The 20,743-nt window shown below is 37.2% G+C and overlaps 1 protein-coding gene across 1 annotated transcript in view; it reads left to right on the top strand.

Moving 5' to 3' along the window:
• LOC149069446 (uncharacterized) overlaps positions 1–16,202 on the top strand; it is a 70,907-nt gene extending 54,705 nt beyond the window's left edge. Inside the window, exons 13-24 of the mRNA XM_089250063.1 lie at positions 390–508; positions 5,587–5,679; positions 5,936–6,032; positions 6,765–6,873; positions 9,383–9,424; positions 9,727–9,832; positions 10,789–10,858; positions 11,511–11,566; positions 13,442–13,554; positions 13,737–13,792; positions 13,946–13,981; positions 14,902–16,202. Coding sequence (XP_089106189.1) covers positions 390–508; positions 5,587–5,679; positions 5,936–6,032; positions 6,765–6,873; positions 9,383–9,424; positions 9,727–9,832; positions 10,789–10,858; positions 11,511–11,566; positions 13,442–13,554; positions 13,737–13,792; positions 13,946–13,981; positions 14,902–15,708 — 1,704 coding nt within the window. The 3' untranslated portion in view covers positions 15,709–16,202. The remainder of the gene's footprint in view (positions 1–389; positions 509–5,586; positions 5,680–5,935; positions 6,033–6,764; positions 6,874–9,382; positions 9,425–9,726; positions 9,833–10,788; positions 10,859–11,510; positions 11,567–13,441; positions 13,555–13,736; positions 13,793–13,945; positions 13,982–14,901) is intronic.
• Positions 16,203–20,743: the final 4,541 nt, after the last annotated feature.

Raw genomic sequence — 20,743 nt, forward strand, 5'->3', positions numbered from 1 at the left:
ATGGGATTCATTCCAGGCTGGAGCCCGCTAGTTCTCTCTTCTTCCTGAGAAGGGCGGGGGGGGGGGGGGTGTATAATAGTAGAGTTGATCGTGTGAAAAAATGAAACATTGAGGTTTTACGGAGGAAAAACCATGTGACACACACACGTTTGTGATTTTGAAACTCTGCTGATGTGGACTACTTGGCGATATTTTTCCTCTAATTGCCGAAAAACCCATCGATATAGAATGTCGTCGTCTCTTTTTTTTCCCCCTTTTCACACATTCTACGAGACGAATCGCTTCAGATAATGCTTTGAAAAAATCGTGAGGAAAATATATAAACGTTATAATTCCGTTTTACCGTGAGATTTATAATGTTTTAAATTTTTTTTTCCTTCACCCCAAAGGAATATATATTCACTGGAATAATATTTTTGACTGGTGTATTCGTGTTCGCCACAGTACTTGGGAATGTCGGAGATGTCATCTCAAGTATGAACGCAAATCGACAAGAATTTCAAGCGAGGTAAATAGTCATTATTACGTTACCTTTTGTTATGTCCTCATTTGTTCATTTCTATCGTTCTGCGATCGCTTTATACAAACGAGAGGACTTGTTCCACTGGGACCTTTCAGTTTTGAAGCATATCTCACCCCCTCTCGGCTATTACATATTGACCTAAATACTTATGGCGCTGAGCACTCGGCTGTCAGACGGAAAAGCCTTTAGAAAATATTTCGTCACACACCAACTCCGGCCGTATCGCTATAATGCAATTTACTGCCGCTAGCGAGTTGGGTTGGAAATAAAGGTGCTATCTATCGGTGGTCACATCAACTCGTTAGGGAAAATATGTTAATAACAACATTCTTCTCCCGGACCGAACCTGGGACCTGACGGAAACCTTCACGGTATTAGACGAGCATTTTATCACCACGCCACTCGAGCATCCTCTAAGACACTTCCTTCCTTCAAACCTAGCAAAACCCAGGTCTATCGCCATGGGCAATTTACTACCTAGTTGTGTCGGAAGTGTAAATGTGTGTACCCAATAGTCTGAGGGCGTATCTAGTGTTGCGTATGATTTTTCAGTGCTTCCATCTGTATTTCAGAAGTGAAGTGAGTGATGTGGTGTGATTGAATTACATTTGTACTGTTTGTAGGCCTGTTGTTCTCTGTGGAGAGACCTTTAAACGGGGAGATTGGCTCGCATTTGTGCCTCGAAGTTGGGAACCACAGAAAAACAACTTCATCCGACCACCACCTTCGTAAGCCTCATCTAAAGAGGTTTGATCCTCAGAAGGCAGGAGGTGAATTAAATTGGTCCAAATAGATCAGCAGGTGCCTCCTCGCTTAAAACTTCCAACTCGGACCTAACCTCTCCCCTTGATCTTGCCTCCGAATTTAACCGGGCCTTCTCTTCTGTTTTTTCTTCTGATCCCCCCCCCCCCCCACCACCAATACGTCTTTTATGACTCACTTCATAACTTCTGTGCTATGTCCTTTTCTAAAGCCGGTCTCCTGAATCTTCTGAAAAATTAAAATCCCACTCTACTGGCCCCGATGGGATCCCCAATCATAACGGAACTCAAGCGCCAACTCAATATCCAACCGCTCTCCTCTCTTCGACTTATTTCTCGTTTAACTTTTCTTTACAAAATCCCTCCATGGGTTTTCTAATATTGACGCTTCCAATATTCAAACCTTCACATTTCGCTGTTAGACTCCCAAAAATTACAGCTCATCTTTGCCTCTTCAGATTGTCACAAATTTAGCTTCTTCCCAAGAACTATTATCGACTGGAACAACCTACAATGCAATATTGTAGATTGTACTACGATTTCCGAATTCTCTTGTACCATCAATCGTCACTTTCGTCATGTATAAATTCCGCATCCTCTTGTATAGGCCTCGGCTAATCAATATTGAATAAATAAATAATAAATAAATAGCAAATTATCACCAAAATATTATTCGCTTACCTTGAAAAATGTCTAGAACAAGCCCTGCGGACCAAGAAAAAATATCGTTACAAAGATGTTATAGTTACTAGCTATAATAACTGGCGCTGCCCGGGTTACCTTCGATGAGGCTTTTTAGATCACGTGATATCTCCCCTCTTTCTTTGAGGGACATACAAACCGTGTCCACGTTAACCAATACATGGCGACTCATGAAATAAACAAATCTAGATTTAAAGAAACGTTAGAAATGAATATTTTTTTTCCCCTTTTTTAAGGGACGTTAGGTATTTCAATTCCCCCCCCCCCCCCGAACTTCAAGTTATCCATGTCTGCCTGTTTCTGCTTCAAAAATTGCTCAATTAAAGCTGTGGAATTTCTTCGATGTACTTTACGGGCCCATAATTAGTTTTAAAACAACCTAAACTATATGGATTTATGCAGTTGAATATCAAAAGACAATACGGAGACATTAATTTTCATGCTTGAGAAGATATAAATAAAAAGTTGAAATCAATGTTATTGCATGGATATTCAACTCAAAAGTAGGTCCGGCTAATTACTTCATATTCAATTTTCTTTGCTTCGTATCTCTAAGCGAACTCAATGTTTCAAAAATCGAGAATTCTATACAATTTTTAAAATTATTGATGTGGCAGGAAACCCGCCACTAAATTCCCGCATTTCTACAGTAAAATCGGCAATTTCAACACTGATTTCTATGGGGATCATCCTTTGCCTGACCCTCAAAGTGATGTTGATGATGATTCTGACGACTATTAAAAAAGTGGCAAACCATTATAAAGACATAAACTATTGTGAATATATATATACTGGCAGCATTGAAGAAGTGACAAACCATTGTAAAGGCATGTACACGTCTTAAACGCATTGCTAGGGAACCACAGTAACCAAAGTAAACGTTCGGAAAGTGATTGTTGAGGCCCAAAAACCATTGTTGCCCTACGGTTTTTTGCCCATTTAGGGCATTTGCCCTGCTCTGACGAAATTTTAAAGTAGCCTATCGTTTAAGTTGGATCCCATTTGGTATATATGCAAAATTTGACGATGATCGATCTAAAATTGTAGATTTGTATAGAGAACATACACACACACAGACAGAAAATAAATTTTATATATATAGACGAGGGAAGGGGGGCCCTGCCCCCCTGCTGCCTTTGGCGGCCAACCCCCCCTCCCCACTTCTCTTCCCAACATATCTTGTTTATTTCGTCCCACTTCATCAGCGTGCTATGGAAAGGGGGAAAGGGACGTGTGAAAGCACCAGCTTACTGAAGAAGCGAATTTTAATAAAAATAATAATAAAGCAACAAAAAACAAATGAGATTCATCAAGTACCCCCATAAAACTTCCCCATGGGGGTCCCCAGATTCAATTCGCTGAATTTCAGTGCGGCCCCACACTGGATATATCTTGGGCTACCGATGTGTTGCAAATTTTACAATGTTAAACCACAAAAATCAATGAGATACATCCAGGGGCACCGAATTACAACCTGCCAACATTTCCATGGAGCCCTGACCTGGAAGCTTGTCGGACACCCCCCTGTGAGAATTTTTCATTTTTATCAATTTTACAACGAATAAAATCCAGGGCCCCACAACCACTAGCGGGGACACAATACACAGATTTTTAGTGGGGCCCCAGACTGGCTATATCTCGGGCTTCGGTTGTTGCAAATTCTACAACAGAAAAGAATGAGATTCATCCAGGGCCCCCAAAATCAAACCTGTAAACGTGGGGCCCCGACTTGGAAGCTTGTTGGTCATCCCTCGGTGCGAGTGCCATGAAAATTTTTCATTTGTATTCGTTTTACCAACGAATAAAATCCAGGGCCCCAAAATGAAACCTGTAAACATGGGGGCCCCCGACCTGGAAGCTTGTCGGTCATCCCCCGGTGCGAGTGCCATGAAAAATTTTCATTTGTATTCGTTTTACGAACGAATAAAATCCAGGGCCCCCAAAGAATTACCCGGGACACCAATTCGCATACTTTTGGTGGGGCCCCAGACTGGCTTTATCTCGGGCTTCCGCTGTTTAAAATTCTACAACACAAAAGAATGAGATTCATCCAGGGCCCCCAAAATGAAACCTGTAAACATGGGCCCCACGACTTGGAAGCTTGTTGGTCATCCCCCGGAGCGAGTGCGATGAAAAATTTTCATCTGTATTCGTTTTACCAACGAATAAAATCCATAGCCCCCAAAATCAAACCTGTAAACATGGGGCCCCCGACTTGGAAGCTTGTCGGTCATCCCCCGGTGTGAGTGCCATGAAAAATTTTCATTTGTATTTGTTTTACCAACGAATAAAATCCAGGGCCCCCCCCCCCCCAACCAATTACCCGGGACACCAATTCGCATACTTTTGGTGGGGCCCCAGACTGGTTATATCTTTTGCTTCCGCTATCGCAAATTTTTCAACGTTAAAGCAGAAAGAAAACAATGAGATCCATCAAGGGCCCCTGGAAATGAAAACTTTTTACTTATACGTGAAATCTCCCCCGGGTACCCCGACCTTGTGTTGGGAACACTGCTGTTGTGTGTATATTATAAATATACATACCTCTCGGCATGGACCCCCCCCCTCCCCACAAGGGCAGGGCTGACAGGGACCACAACGATTCTTATCACTTTTTGATTTTTCACACTATAAATTAATCACAGAGGGGGCCCCCTGAAAAGCTGGTTTGGGGCCTCGAAATCTAAATTCCAGCCTAAGGGCTTTGCTGTAGGATGTAGGAGCCTCTCGGTACATGAACATAACATGGTCCCGATGGGTCAAATGGGTCCCGATATGTGCTAGAGTTAAATGAATATTTGACCCAAAATCGTAACCGGCTTCCGTCACTCAAAAACTTCACCCACTTCCGTCACTCGGTTGCTCAGCAACAGGCCCTTTTCGAATTTGTGATTTTATATTATAGAGTAGATATCTTGTTATCAGTGCTGTCTCAACGCATGGACTCATCCGGACACGGCCCTTAAGAGAAGAGGGGTCTCAGAAAAGTGAGAAGCAGTTGAATTTTTCGAGAATTTTCCTGATAAGGCCTCTGAAAAATCACTTGGTCCGGGGGCCCAAAATGATCTTAAGACGGCCCTGCTGGTTATATCATTTTCATCAGGCCTTGCCAAATTTATGATGTTATTGGCATAATTTGGCCTTTGAATTAGTGTTGTTAGTACCACCATAAAGTGCACCATAATGAGCATTTATTCACAGTAAAACGGGGAAAAAATGTTGACGGGGAGGGGAAAAACAGTGGATAAATGAATAGAATATATATTTTATTGCATCAATTGATATATTATGTAGTTACTAACACTACGTTTGCTATGAATGAACAGCATTTGAAAATATTCGATTAAAATTCGATTAATAGGTTAAATTTTTTTGATTAATCAGTAAAAAATTTTATTCGATTTCCAGCCCTAGTTTTTATGTATTTCTAGGAGAGACGAATTCACTTGAATTTCTACATAATTTTTTGAGGACGACACCTTGTTAGTCTCAAAGGTTGAGAATGGGCTTATTGCTTTGTGATAGAATTAATTTAATGAAGTAAAAATATAACTACTACGGAATCGAAATCATTGTCGTATTTTTTTACTCTCATTAAAGAATGGATCGTATAAAGATGTATTTGTCTCATAAGAAGGTTCCGGCTTCTCTTCAGCTTAAGATCAAGAAATGGGCCGAATATTCCTGGTCCAGGTGAGTTAGTTCAAAACTCAGATGCTTGTGGTTTACTTTTCTGATTGAAGTTATTTTCTCGCGCACAAAAAGAAAACACATTGAAGTTCTGTTCTATTAAGGAATGAGGAGTTAAATTACATAATTTTTTTTCCAGCTTCGTTTTAGACATTTTTTTTTATAAATATTTTTTAGATATTCAATTTGATACCGTTATTGAATGTGCCAATAGAGCTCAAGTTCGTCTTAATTTCTCTCCCCCCCCCCCCCCTTTTAGGACGAAAGCCACTGATGAATCTCGCTTGCTAAACATTCTTCCCGAAAGATTGAGAGCCGAAGTTGCTGTGCATGTCCACCTGGATAGTTTACGAAAGGTTTTGTCACGACACTTTTTCCGACATTTCTTACTCTTATTGAATTCGATTCTCGAGATAATGATAATGCTAATAATAATCAATGATAATGCTTTTTTGTATCTCTTTAATGCATCGCTTCGTTGATAAGTTGATAACCACTCAATAATCAATATTCCACTTAACTGACATCAGTTCAAAGTTTCATTTAAAGTTTCTTTTATGTGTTCGAATTCGAAGAAACCGATGTTAAACTTTGAAAAAAATGGTAAATTACAAGATTGGGGACAACACACCCCCACGTGGAAGCAGAGATGAATTTTCTTCATTGTAATCATCATCTCCAAAAATATAACCAGTTTTTCGAGGAATCTTGTAATAACAATAATAACAAACGGAGAGGACATTTCTATATATAATGGTAAATTACTCAGTAAAAAAAAATGGTTGGATATAATAAATTTCAAATTATAAAATGAAAATTCCCGAATTAAATAGGTATAACGAATGCACATGTCACAACCAATGTCCGAAGCTTGGCCAGTTCATGAAATGGTTAGCCGCTATCCGTACTGACCAAGTCGATTCGCCAAAGTCGGAAATATACCTCTACCGCTTTGTGCTTTGACCAGCTGATTGGTCAATTGCCCACATTTTGGACAACTGGCCGCAACAATATATTGAATAATCAATTTATACCACCCTATCATCGTTTGAAAGAATAAATTTTATGTTCATAAAATCTAATTCTAGGTCAAAATTTTCGAGAAGTGCGAGACCGGATTTTTATGCGAGTTGGTGCTGAAATTACGACCTCAAGTATTCTCTCCAGGTGACTACGTATGCAAAGCGGGTGAAACTGGTGAGAAATACGGTATTATCGTGCTTTAATTTTGTACATAACACCAGTGTATCGTCACAATAGCTGTAAACGTATGCCGCCAGGGTTTAAAGATGCTGTCAGCATTCGCGAGTTGAGACCAAACTAAGTGTACCATAAAGTCGTAAGATTTAATAATGAAAAAAAAGCTCGACTTTTTATTTACATCTCTCTGAAATATAATGGCCTAACTACCTGAATTCTCTGTTGCCATTAAACGTCGTCTTAAATAAAATGAAAACAATGGGAAAAAATATATGTTTATCATATTGTGTAAAATACTCAACATTATACCAACTCAAATCGTTAGGAGAGGGATTAACTTCTCACAAAATTCAAGTAAATTAGGTAATTAAAACTTGGTACTGCAAGGAAAAGAAAATTAAAAGTTCGAGGAAAAACATTAGGCGCCGGTTCAAAATTTCAGTCTTGTGGGAGTTTCCGGTTCTAGTTATCAACTCGTTTACCCATCGCGTTTCTGAAATTCACACTTCTTTTTTCTGGCTCAACTACTACCATTTACCAACTATTAGTACCCAAAATTTATATTGATGATATATATCGTGTTATCTCCACTAAGCAGTAACAAAATTTGTAATACGTATAAATACTGTGCACACTATATGTTCAGGCACTGCCACCTATCTTCCTTACCGGAAGGGGGAAACTGACAAATCGAGTAGATATTTTATCTGATGTTTAATTCAAATGTCGTAGGTCTATTGGTCGGCAGTAAAAAAAAACAAAACAAATGTACGATGTGAGCAATCTACAAGTTCCGTGCACCGAGAACCTTACGCCGAATCCACATCCGCAGAATTCGGTGGCGCAAAAATCGGTAAGGTGTGACTAGTACAGTGCAGACGATTTCAATAGTAGATTTTGCGGTTTGGCGACACATCCATTTGCATTTCCGCATAGGGGAGAATTTGGACACATTTCCGCACAATCTAGCCCGTTCTTAAATATCTTCTTTTTTTTTCTTAGTACCCCCACTTTCTTTTATTGCCTTCCTGAAGTGGATAAGAGTTGTATAGGGGCTGTATCCACATCACATTGTTAACGTTCAAGTATGTTTTATTACTGGAATGCCGAATTTCTGTGGAATATTTCACTCCAAACTATTTTTTACCCTTAAATATTACGGGAAAGTTGCTAAAGTTTTGATTATGCATAATCACTGATCGCCTCGGTAAATTCGATGAAATTTAATTTCTTTCACCTGCGAGTCGGTGTATTTGATAAATGTAAAAAAAATTGATCACTTCTGTTCTCTTCATTCGACCGGTTTATTAGTTTGCGATACGTCCACGACACGTATTTTTCCATAAAAACAAAATTAAAATAAATGTCGAATGCGCATTTTAGCACATCAGAATTAACTCATAAAATAAGTCAATAATTTATCCATTTGAAATCTGAATATTTATGCTGATAAAGAGTCATCAGTGTTTACAAAATATATTTAAACCCTTTTTTTTCTTCAAATGAACAGTTTTGTTGCTCCGTATAACATGAATTTGAATTCTCGACATAAATATTATAATTAAAAATAGTGTGAAGTGCAAAGTTTTTACTTCCCCGTCTGAAAAAAACCTTGCTTTAAAACTTTTCAAAAGCACATTTATATGACGAAGGGAAAAAAAATCAGAGCTCCAAATAAGAGAAATAATGGTTAAATAATAATCGAACATTTGTGCCTACAAAATATTTCGTCTTTTAATTCGAAAATAATTCGGTGCTATAATGAAAAAGCATAAAGAATATTTCGATTGAAAAAGGGAAACATGGTTAATAGAATCTAATTAATCAGTTATGAAGTATTGTAATAATTTTTTCGTCGAATATTTTTCTATTTCTCGGCTATACATGTTCAAACACATTCTAAAATTCTGATGCAAAAGCTCACTCTAATTTTTCGGTATAAGCTAAGAATTCTGAAATTTTTTTAATATCTTTCGTATTTTCATAATTAAGCAGAATGTTTTAAATGCGTTTGTCCACTTTAGCGTAAATTTTACATCTTTTTTTTTTGCCGTCTAAATCCACCTCTGCTCGACTCACGTGGAAGTTAGATTCCTCTTCTCTCCAAACCCAGGATAAGCATTCTGACCCATTATGGAATGCATGAAAGATCATTTCAGTGGCACAATTTCATGTGGATACAGAAATTCCCTTATAACTTCGTTCCATTTACGGTAGAGAGGAAAGGAGGATACCGTATTTACTGCAGTCTCGTAAATCCCTTGCATATCTATTACGTAAACCTTCTATCCTCACGAGAACACGTTTCCTTTCTCAACTTCAATTGGGATTCGGGTAGTTATGCATACTTAAATAAACAATAAACAAACAAATTTTTTGTATTTATAACTTTTCAGCCTATTTATTTTTTCTCGAACTTGCGTAATTTAGATTCCTTCAAATTGAACGTTACAATATCTTTCGTCGTTCCTACTATCTTTAAAACTCTATGACGATTCTTTCACAGGTCGAGAGATGTATATCATCAATCACGGCAGGGTCGAGGCAAGTACAGTTTGTGGTTTATTTCTGTCTACAAAGACACTGTGGCATCGAAATGCAGTGAAACCTCGATATAACGGTACTCTGTGGACCAAGCAAAAATATCTCTGTAGAGTGATTATCGTTACATCGAGAGGCAGCAAAAATAAAAAAAAAATAAACAAAATATGGAAAAAATATCGTTGTAGATGGATTGAGTTTTAACGTTATATCGTTGTAACGAGGTTCCACCGTATTTGGTAGTTGAGCGTTTTTGATGATGTCGAAATCTCTTCATTTTTAATGGTGGTGATATTTTTTTTCAGGTAGTTGTACCGAACTCAACAACGGGGGAAGACATGGTTATCGCCGTTCTGTACGAGGGAAACTATTTCGGAGAAATCAGTCTTCTCAGAGTAGACGGCATACAAAACAGGTCTCTCACATTCTGCTTGTACAATCCTGATTAAAAGAAATTCTTTCGATGTAGAAGAAATGAGCAAAAAATAAAATTTTAATATAAAGTTACCAAAACGAATTTATTTAAGGTATCCGACTACGTTGGAAACGTCATTTTAAAAAATATGGATTTTCATTTTTTTATTTTTTATAAAAGCCCTATTTGTTGTGATTCCAAAACGGGCCTTGTTTTGTTTATATGATGCTTAGAATCAAAGTTACGTTCACTTTAGTGTTGCGTTTTTACATACAAGTAATACGCGAATAAAGACTTTAAACGTGGTTTACGAAGAATGCTATTTTTGACATTTTACTTGAGTTTGTGACATGATTTGTAAAAATTGATTCATTGCATCCTTACGAAATTTTAATGTGATATTTTGCTATATATTTTTGAGGTTATGAACCAGAATCTAAGGTCTGTCACATATATTTTTTGAATTATAGTGTTTTATAGACAAAATGTAGGATGAAATTTCAAAAAAATTCACACGTGCTTAAACATATTTTGGTGTAACTTTTGAACATATCAATCCTTCAAATTTTGGTTCATAACCTGCAACATTACTAGCTAAATGCACTGTGAAAATCACAAAGCATTTCATTATAAAATTTTTTGCAATCGTGTTTCGAATATCACATGAATTTTGCCTAAAATTTGACATAAAAACGACTTTTTCATAGAAAATATTATAGGTAGACCAAAATTTGTCATTGTTTTCACAATTTCGAGACACGTTGTATCAAAGAATGTATTTAAAGTTCACTCCAGAACCATTTTAAAGAAAAGTGACAAGAAAGGTAGTCGGATACTTTAACGGAACTTTATCTAATCTCAACGGGCTCGCAAGTGATGTATAACTAATTTTCACGATTCAACTCAACCTACGGAATTAAAAGCAAAATGTTTCTTTTGGCATCATTATTTTTCAGGCGTACGGCAGATGTACGGTCAGTTGGCTACTCGGAGTTACTTTGCCTCTCGCGCAAAGATTTAATGACGGTGAGTAGAAAAAATAACTTCCCCTCCCGTTTTTTACCCCCTTGTTGAAAAACAGTAAATTTAAATATCTAACATTGGGAAGTGTTTGGATAAAGTATTGAGCAGAACTACTATTTTTATGAATCAGCCATTCTTCGTTGCAATTATGATACCCATTGAGTTGAAAAGAAAAAAAATCACCAAAATTTAGAATTGGAAAGCTTTTTAGTTTTCTCATACTTTTCAAATAAAATTTAAATAAAATGAGAAGCACTCAATGTGAATATGAATTTTTTTCCCTGAAGGAAAATACAGTAAGACTCGTCTTAACGGACATCCCTCAGATGCGGCCACCCCTGTTTTACACCCAAATGAACATTTCCCCTTGTGTAATAAAAGTATGCATTTCAAACCCATGATTAACCGTTACCCCTCTTTAACGGATGAATTTTTTTGTCCCGGTGGTGTCCGCAAAAGAGAGATTTTACTGTACTAATGCAGGGAATCAGATCACTGTCCTCTCGAATCCGGGAGAGTACGCTAGACCTGTATTCTTCAACAATGGGTCCGTGATAATCACTGCTGGCGAACTTCAGTCAAAAAGTGCAACCCATTCACACACAAATACCCAATTTACGTATAAATCAAAACTGTTTTATTTTTCCTCCTCTAGGCACTGATTGAATATCCTGAAGCCAAAGCCGCGTTAGAAGCTCAAGCTAAAACTAGGTAAGTCTAATACTGACTATGTTGGAACAGGGATCTAAAAAATCGAGAAAGTTAAATCGGGGTTCACTAAACACATGAATCAAAATTTTTTTGTTACCTAATAATAAATACTATTATTCTTAATGTATATATAATCATTTTATGAATGTTATTAAGAATTTTAAAATGCGTTTCCTTGTAAAAAATCATACATATAGGGTATCATGTAGTATAAATATTTGAAAACACAAATGTAAAGTTTGAAATTGTTTATAATATTTAAGTAAACAGTTCGTTCATGAACTTTACTCATAGTCAAACTTGGTTATAACGACATTAATAATTGATGATTAGACCTCGAAATTTCGTCCTTATAAACGAGGTTGACTTTTTACGACCCTGGCATGAATATATAAGCATGAAGGGTCGGGGGGGAAACCGATGAGTCTCAATTTTCTTATTTTTTGTAAAAGAGATTATTCCCTATTCTGAGTTTTACTACTGGTTCTTTAGAATGTGTTTTTAAGGGGGACAATCATTGTTATTCCCCCCTTACGCATTCTAGATATCGATAGTACCTCATAAACCACCATTAAATCAACAGATGGCACCATTAAATCATTTTCGTCAAAAAATAGACTCTTTTTTTTTTTTCTCCCCGACCCTTCATATAGTATAAACATATACAATCATACGCTACCATAAAAAAATCATTCGAAAATTCACACTACTTTCCAAGTGAAATTTTTTGAACTGAAACTTCTTTAGGGAGGGTGCGATTTTCAAATGCACGTCAGAAAAAGTGAAAAGGAAATGACGTAACCTTTCTTTTTCCTCAATGACAAAAAAATGAAATAGAGAAACGTAAGCTTTCCTTTCACTCAAAAACCGGTTCCGTAGACGGAATTACGTTATCATGTTCTTTTACCCTGGTTTTTCTCTTGTGCCTTATGGTTTCTCCACAACTGAGTTATCAATAAAGCGACGAATCGATTAAAAATTCTAACTGGTTGGTCAAAAAATTTTAACATATCAATTGACTGATTAATCGAATATTTTCAAATGTCATTACATTATAACAAAATCATTAGAAAACTTTTTTCTTCTTATCAATTAATGCTGCAAAATTTTTATTCAATCAAATATTCGCTGCATGTAAACAAACATTGGAATAGATTAAGAAATTTTGGTTGCAAAATTGAAGTAATGCTGAACAATCCGGAAATGTCTTCACTAGGATCTTGTGTCTTTTTTTTTAAATATTCAGTCACTTTAGGTTTGTCACGGATTTTGAAACTACTGTACTTTCGATCTGAAGAATACTGTTACTTTTCTTCCCTAGAAACTGCTCCCAAATGGTACTGGGGGGGGGGGGGGGATGTTTCCCAAATAAGGAAACCTCTGTTTACATTAGGGGCAACAAATTTTTGTCTTGTCTTCTAAAACCTTTATCATACCCAATTTTAAACTAAAATAATCACCAGTTTTCATTGAATCGACTTGTATCTCACCTATATCGAAAAAAATTTGATCAAAACATGGATTCAAATATATTTAAATATGGTCACTTATCTGAAATTTTATATTTAAGAATATAATTTAAAATATATAATCGATTTCATCAAATAAATCAAAATAAATTGTGAACTTTTATAAAAAGTTTAAATTGGATTGATGATCGAATCGATTAACTCAACTAAAATCTTTAACTGCGATTGATCGATTAACTACCCGGTTAATCGGAACAGCATGTAAAATTAAACCGATCGTTTAAACAACGTAGATTTTTCCCATATCGAAAAATGAAATTTTTTTTTTACAAAATTTCCATTGCAACCGAAAACTTCAGACTTTGAATATTTTTTTGTTTCTTTTTACACGCGTTGTACGTGAAAGGATGAAGACCAGCTTACAAGCTCAGCGAGCTTACAGCGTAGACGCCTTGCTTCGGAGCTCTCAGTCGTCAATGGAAGGAACAAACAATGGCGGCAATAAAGACGACCACAAAGGTAACAAAAAATATATGCGAAGGGAGATCTTTCGAGATTTATGTTATGAAGACATTTTTGTTTTTGCACAAAACTTAGGACGCTGCTTTTATTTCTTTGTGAGTCGCTTACCCTACATTTTTTTTTCGTCTGTATGATTTACGACGAGCAACGACTTTTAAAACGGCGCACTTATTTTTTAGGGCGAGAAATGTCAGAAATAAAAGCTATGATCGAAGAGCTCAAGAACGCCAACAAAGTGAGTTCGAAATAATAGAAAATTCACCACGTAATTTGATCTGCGCAAGAATGACTCATTACATCTGTTCGATGCTGCGAATGACCATTTTATTTTCTTAGCGGATTCGTATAAGAGAAAAAAAAATAATTATTATTATGCTTTAATTCGTAGGTGCCGGGAAGAACTGTCTGGCAACTTATTGCAAGGGTGAGAAATTCGAAGCTATTTAATATTTGCATTATGTCGCTTGAAATTGCATAATTATTTTATTCCAGAGTGAATCGGAAAAAAAAGTACCTACCATTTTTTATTTTACTTCGACCATTTTTGGCATGTGAACGATAATTAGGGATTAATACCCCCACGCTTTGCAGTCAATCTTCAGTTAAACCTCCCTGTTGCGGACACAAAAAAATTCTTCCGTAAAAGAGGGGTGACCGTTAATCAGGAATTTGAAATGCATATTTTTTGTCATAAAAGGATATATTATTATTTGGCTTTAAAAGAGAGGTGACCGCATTTGAGGGATGTCCTGGAAAAAAAAAGAAAAATTTTTGCTGACGTTAACTTTTGACTGCGCTTAGATACGAAAAAATTGGACGAAATATTTTAATGAAGCACCAATATTTGTGTGCCTACCTCTACGATAGAATTTTTCGTCATCTGAAAGATAGGTGGCGCCTGAAGAAGCTGAAGGTTTAAGTGAATACTTTGATACAAGATACACATATGATGAGATTTTACCATACCTTACTCGAGATTTTATCATACCGGCTTGTTTTGCCACTTCCGTCAAGATTGAGACGAAAATCTGTGGTTCTCAATAGAATCACTTGGAAATTTAAACATTGATAATTTTTCATCTATTTCATCGTTAAAATTTAATTTTGCAGCATCACTCCACCGTGCTATATTTGCCGTATCCAGGCATAGGGGGGGGGGGATGTTGTCCAAATCGGCGTATGATCAGCGCCTGAAGAAGCTGAAGGTTTAAGTGAATACTTTGATACCAGATACACATATGCAGCCAACATAATTTACAAAAGCCAATACATTACAAAATAAAATTTTTATTGAAAATTGGTAAACTCGATTCGTGTCGTAATCTTTAAATTTGATTTTCTTAGTGTGAAGTTCTACAGTCTAAAGTTCAAGAGAAAGAGGTTGAGCTTCAGAAGATGAAAGAGAAAATCGAGAGCCTTGAAGCAGTCGTAACCATCCTTCGATCTCGAAATCTGGCGAAGAGTCCGCGTAAGACGATCACGAAGCAATTCTCTGTCGCCGATGTGTCCGATATTGATTACTCCAGTGAAAGTTTTTGTAACGAACGTGATAGTCATAAGCTGAATGGGACAATTCCAGAAACAAATAGACTCGAAAAGCATGAGCTACCTATTCCAAAGCAAAGCCGGCCCGATCAATCGAGCTGCACCGATCAGGCTGGGGTGCTAGGTAAGACGCCCATGACATTCTTGGAAGCTAAAAAGAATTGGAAAATGAAGAGGTACAAGATGAGAGATGGAGATTCAGTGAGGCATAACGGCTGTACTGCTTCTCAGCCTTTATCGTCGGCGATGACGCTGTTGTTATGCAGCAAAAATAATGCAGCATGCGCCCATAGAGACACACCTCTTCATAGTAACTCGTCACCACAGTCGGAGAACTGTTTGGCCGAAAGCATCGAAAGCTATTTGCGCGTCAACTCGATGAGTGTTTCAGAGATTCGGCTCGAAAACGAACTGGTCGAATCGTACGCCACCAAACCGTCTCTCCAAGAGAATGACGTAAAACCAGTAAATGACTGCACGACGGACAAAAACAGATGTGAACGAGAGAGACGTTCTGCCGATGATTCGTCGGATTATGAACACAGGGGAACGGATTCTTCGGATAGTGGTGGATACCAATCAAAACGTTCATCGGATTCACTGTAAAATTGAAACACGGTGAAAGGGAAATCCGCCACTTACTTTTCTAAGGAGAGCCTTGACATTTCATATCAAATGTATACACGGAAAAACACCTACCCTAATAAAAAAAAGAGAAAAAGTATTTTAAATTCATGGATTAATAGCGATTCCAACCAAACAATTCCTCAACTAAAATCTCCATATCTGTGTGTCTGACAGTACTGTATCATGCACAGGGTTCAGGGCCTCAGCTAAAGGATGTGACATGGAGATAGAGATAGCTACATCACAGATCTACGCTATTATCAAAATCAGTCGTGCTTGATTTCTTCCAAAGGTCAGACCACCGAATTCTAGTCAATTGTAATAACTATTTTTCAAATATAGTGTGAATTGCACACGCCTAGTTTGGATGGTTGATTGGGCTGCGTGTGGGTGGAACTCGACGTGCAGCCACCTCCAAGTGATGAATTCTGGGTTGTTTTATTCTGACAAAACGGACGAAAAGCTGCACAATGAAACCAGCAAAAATTTGGTAAATTCCTGTTTTTCGAACACGTTGCGCGACAAATAAACAATAAAATATTAATGAAGTTTTAATTTATTTTACTTTATTGAATCATAAAATAAGCGTAACAAACTTTTGCGTGTCGATTATAGAATTTTATCCAATATTAAAAAATTCAAGAAAAATGTTCGATTTCATCAATTTCCATAAACTTCAAGTTCGATGCGCGACCGGAAGATATCAACCGATTTTAACATTTTTTACGTCGTTTTTCTTCTTATTAACGGAGGCAACTTTTCCGCACTATAGCGATTTGAAAATAAAAATTTCATTTTTTTCGACCCACCCTAGTCAATAGCGCTCTGAAATTCAGAAAATGAGAGAGGAAATTAGTCTTCTATATTTGTACAATAATATATATTGTGTACTATCAAAACCTCCTAGATTTGGTATGTAGGAGGCTTTGGTATTATATGTTGATAATGCATAATTTTGTGTTGAAATGTGACTTTCTCAGAATCATTGTCTTTTCATGGTGTAGTTTCTCTTTTCTTAGAATCACTGTTTCTTTCATCATTATGCATATAGAGTAGTGTACTGAATCGGAGAAATTATTCCATGGAAAAAGTTATGAGAGAGTGTGTGTTTGTTAACTCATGACACGTCCAATTAATCCAGAGTTTCTTAAACTTTTGGTGTCCGTGGTTCCCTTAACTTGGTCATCGTTTACCTGCGGCTGCCCAGAATAGCCTAACGCAGGGGTTCTCAAATTTTTTCTACCTGAGGCATCCCTTTCCCCCTATTCAATGCTTAAGCTCCGCCGGCTCCCTAGAGCTTTTTAACAAAAAATATTTTCGAAAAACCTTTGTCAGGGTCACCACTCCGTGGCATCCCTAAAAAAAGGTGGGAGGTGCAACAGGACACCACGGCGTACAGTTTGAGAACCTCTGGCCTAATGTGAAAAATAACCATTTCAAAAACTGAATGAGCATAGACCAATATGTTGCGACACCCCTCAAAAAAGTTGGCGATTGAACCCCAATGAACACTTTGAGAATCCGTTGAATATTTCCGAAATAAAATAATATAAAGGCACTACATGTATAGTCCTCCTACCACGAGATGAGATTTGGCTACGGCACGTCATGTCACGTCAAACGATTCTATTTTATCCTAGAAGGACATGCCAATCATGAATGCTCAGTCACTGATGAACTTTTCTTGATGGGCAATTGTTTTACCAAAAAAAAAATTGAATAAAATCATCCGACGTGACATGAAGCAGCGAAAATTCATCTCGTGGTCGGCGGACTATACTCATCGCTTTTTAGATCAGAATTCCAGGCGTTATTTGTTTTTTTTTTATTTCTCACACCAGTACATTGATAGTCTACACAGGATCGTCTTACGAGTATCAAAGGGATTTGTCTGAGGCCCCTATCTGCTGTTTAGAAATGCCTGCCTAACAGTTTCCTCTCGAAAATTTTAACTGAATCTCATTCTCTTCATGAAGTTCCTTTTGCACTTGAGGCACCTGGACCGGGCCTGGAATCGTCCATGTATTACGAGGAAAATTTAAACGTATCTGAAGATACATACGTGTGCTATTTCAGGAAAAACAAAAAGTCCGATGATGATGTCCCTCTCCGCTATCCATACGAACGCTTTTTTTTTTGTTTTTTCTTTTAAGTTCGCTGATACGAAAATATATTTAGGAAAAAGAGAAAATTTAGCTGAGTTCGTCGCCTCGGTAGTCTAGTGGTCTAGGGAGTTCACTCGGGAAATGAAAGTACGTGGGTTCGATTCCCCGCAAGGCAGTTGAATTTTTTCTCTTTCCTAAATATATCTTCGTATCAGCCAACTGTTAAAAAAAACCTTCATAAAACAAAAAAGTGCCCGCGAAATTTTGAGTCTACTCTTAAATGATTACCTAGTGTTTTTCAATTAGCACTTATCCGAGGGCTTATGATGCTTACTAATATGAACTTTCCCGTCGAGCGGTTTGCCAGCACTTACCCGAAGACCCTCTGGTCAAACAACGAGGGAAAAAACCAAGAATTTCTTAGTCCAGGGGTTCTCAAACTGTGCGCCACTAATTTTTGTCGGGGCACCGCGGAGCAACCCGAAGGTTTATAAAAGAGATTCTCTTTTATACTGCTCTGGGGAGCCGCGGACAAGCATTGATTAGGCCTAGAGAGTGTTGCACGTGGAAAAAGTTTGAGAACCCCTGCGCTAGTCTGTACGCTGTATTTTTTATAAAACACCCCCCCCCCCCCCCGAGTTTATTTCACTAGAAATAAATATAGCACACAATGCCTGCTTAAGTTTTTTAACTTCGAGCCGAGAGAACTCCTCTTCAAACAGTTTCTCCAAACGGTTGGACCATCAAACAAAAAAATTATTTCAATCGATTCATACACCTGCCACCTTTACTTTGATTCGGAAGATATGCAGTATTTTTGTGATATGCGTTTTTCCAATTTCGAGGTACCAATGCTAACCAATCTTTCATTTGACAAGTTTCCCCGCTGAGAGAAGGCAGGCTTTCACCGTGGTATTTGCATAACACGAAACTTCAAGCATCTGCCAGCTTTTCTTCTAATATGGAAGACAGATGGCAAAACTTCTCGAACACAAATCACGCATAAATATGACATAATAGATACGTTATGGTCACGCATAATATAAGCAAGAACTTTCCAGCACGCACCAATTTGTTACAAATTCTTTAAGAGAAAAGTCTTGTAAGTACATGTACGATTGAGTAGTAGTAGTAGTGTATGCGATTTGTGCTTACGATTAGATTGTAACATGGTAAAAGCGATTGGATAGAAGACTGAAGATTTTTCTGTACTTTCGTATCTTGGAATAATTTTAAAGAGAATGTATGATTTTCTTTTTACTTTATTTACCTCTACTTTTTTATATTTGAATCAAAATTTTTTCCCAGTTGTGTTTCAGGTGTTTGTATTTGTATAAAAAAAGTACAAAAATCATGAAATAGTATTTACATTTTTTTAATTCAATTAAAAGATTAAAATAAATTAATCAATTGAAAAGTAATAAATTGAACATCGAAAATAACATCAACTGAAAATAAAATATAAATTTAATGTGACAAATTGTTTGCATGGGGTAACCATACGTCCCGCATTTTTCCCGTATTTTCCAGAACAGCTTTTTTTCTCCGTTCCGATCATTTGATCATTTTTATTGCATCATGCCCATTTTATGCACACGAGGGTTAATTAGACCGAAACCCACAATTTATTGCCGATTCCGAACGGCAGCCTCTTTTTATAATCACCGAGACGTTGGTGCACTAACTCCTCCATATGGGACTCCTTGCGGTAGCAATCTTTTTCTGTGTTCATGTCGCCATTTTTGTCACAAGGACGAACTCGCGACACCTCTACACATCCTTTGGCACTTCATGCGAGTATCTTGTCGACCTGGGCTACCGCTCCCATTCTTCGTTCCGATTTGTTTGAAAAAAATGCCCCGATTTTTCCGTTTTTTGATCGGAAGTTTTCTTGAATTTGTTATTTAATGAAAAACGTTGATACGAAGAATTTTCAACGGATCTATTGAATGCAATATTATCGTGTTCGAATTTCGCTTGGGGGGGGGGGGACCACCCCAATCGCCCCTCTTATAGATCCTCACCTGCCTACGATGTGTTGAATGTGTGAAATGGGTGTTTTTTTCGTTAGTTCTACCTATGGCCCCCACATAGAAGGGGGGGGGGGCTGACAGTGCTCTAGCCCTGGGGCCCGGGGCGATTATCATAATTTTTTTGCTTTTTCACGCTATAAATTAGCTACAGAAGAGGCCCGTTAAAAGTCTGACCGAGGGGCCCGCAAAAGATCCCAGCCTAGGGGCCCCCACTACAGGATGTGGGGGCCATTCTACCATGTCGTGCATACTTTTTTAATGCAAGAGAAATGATATTATTATGCTTATATTTTCAATAATGTGAAGTATGAGTATGTTTCACTAGATGGCAGCACATATCTATAGACAGAACTTTTTCCTACCTTCTTTTTCCTAGCGACCACATTATAGTAAAACAATGAAATAATTATCGTGGAAGTTTTTAGATTTAGGAAAAGTCTAAATACGAAAACAGTAATTTGTTTCGAAAGATGTGAAACAACGTGTAATTTTCGCATATGTAGAACAAAAATATGAAATGGAAATAGATAACAATACTACAGCACAATACAATACAGTAAATACAATATAATGCATGTGTGGTGGACGAAGCTTCCGTTTGACATTTATGAAATATATGAATTTATGAGTATGTATAATATTTTAAAGACGTAGAAACACAGGGTTCACATATCTACGGTGATTATATAACTAGATCGGGATGGATATATAGAGATTTTAAATATAGCAGTAAACATCGAGATTTAAAATAGGAAAAAAGGAAGTTTTGATTTGAAGAAAAGAAGTCTGAGAATGAAATTAGAAGCACGTTTAAATGTGTTCGAAATATGAAATGGATGAAGTTTAGGATTTTTTTCTTTTCAAAATTTAATGTTA

Source organism: Pholcus phalangioides, unplaced genomic scaffold, assembly GCF_987345545.1.
Source record: "Pholcus phalangioides strain wild (caught in Gottingen) unplaced genomic scaffold, Ppha-v1.0 ptg000022l_1, whole genome shotgun sequence".
Lineage (NCBI taxonomy): Eukaryota > Metazoa > Arthropoda > Arachnida > Araneae > Pholcidae > Pholcus > Pholcus phalangioides.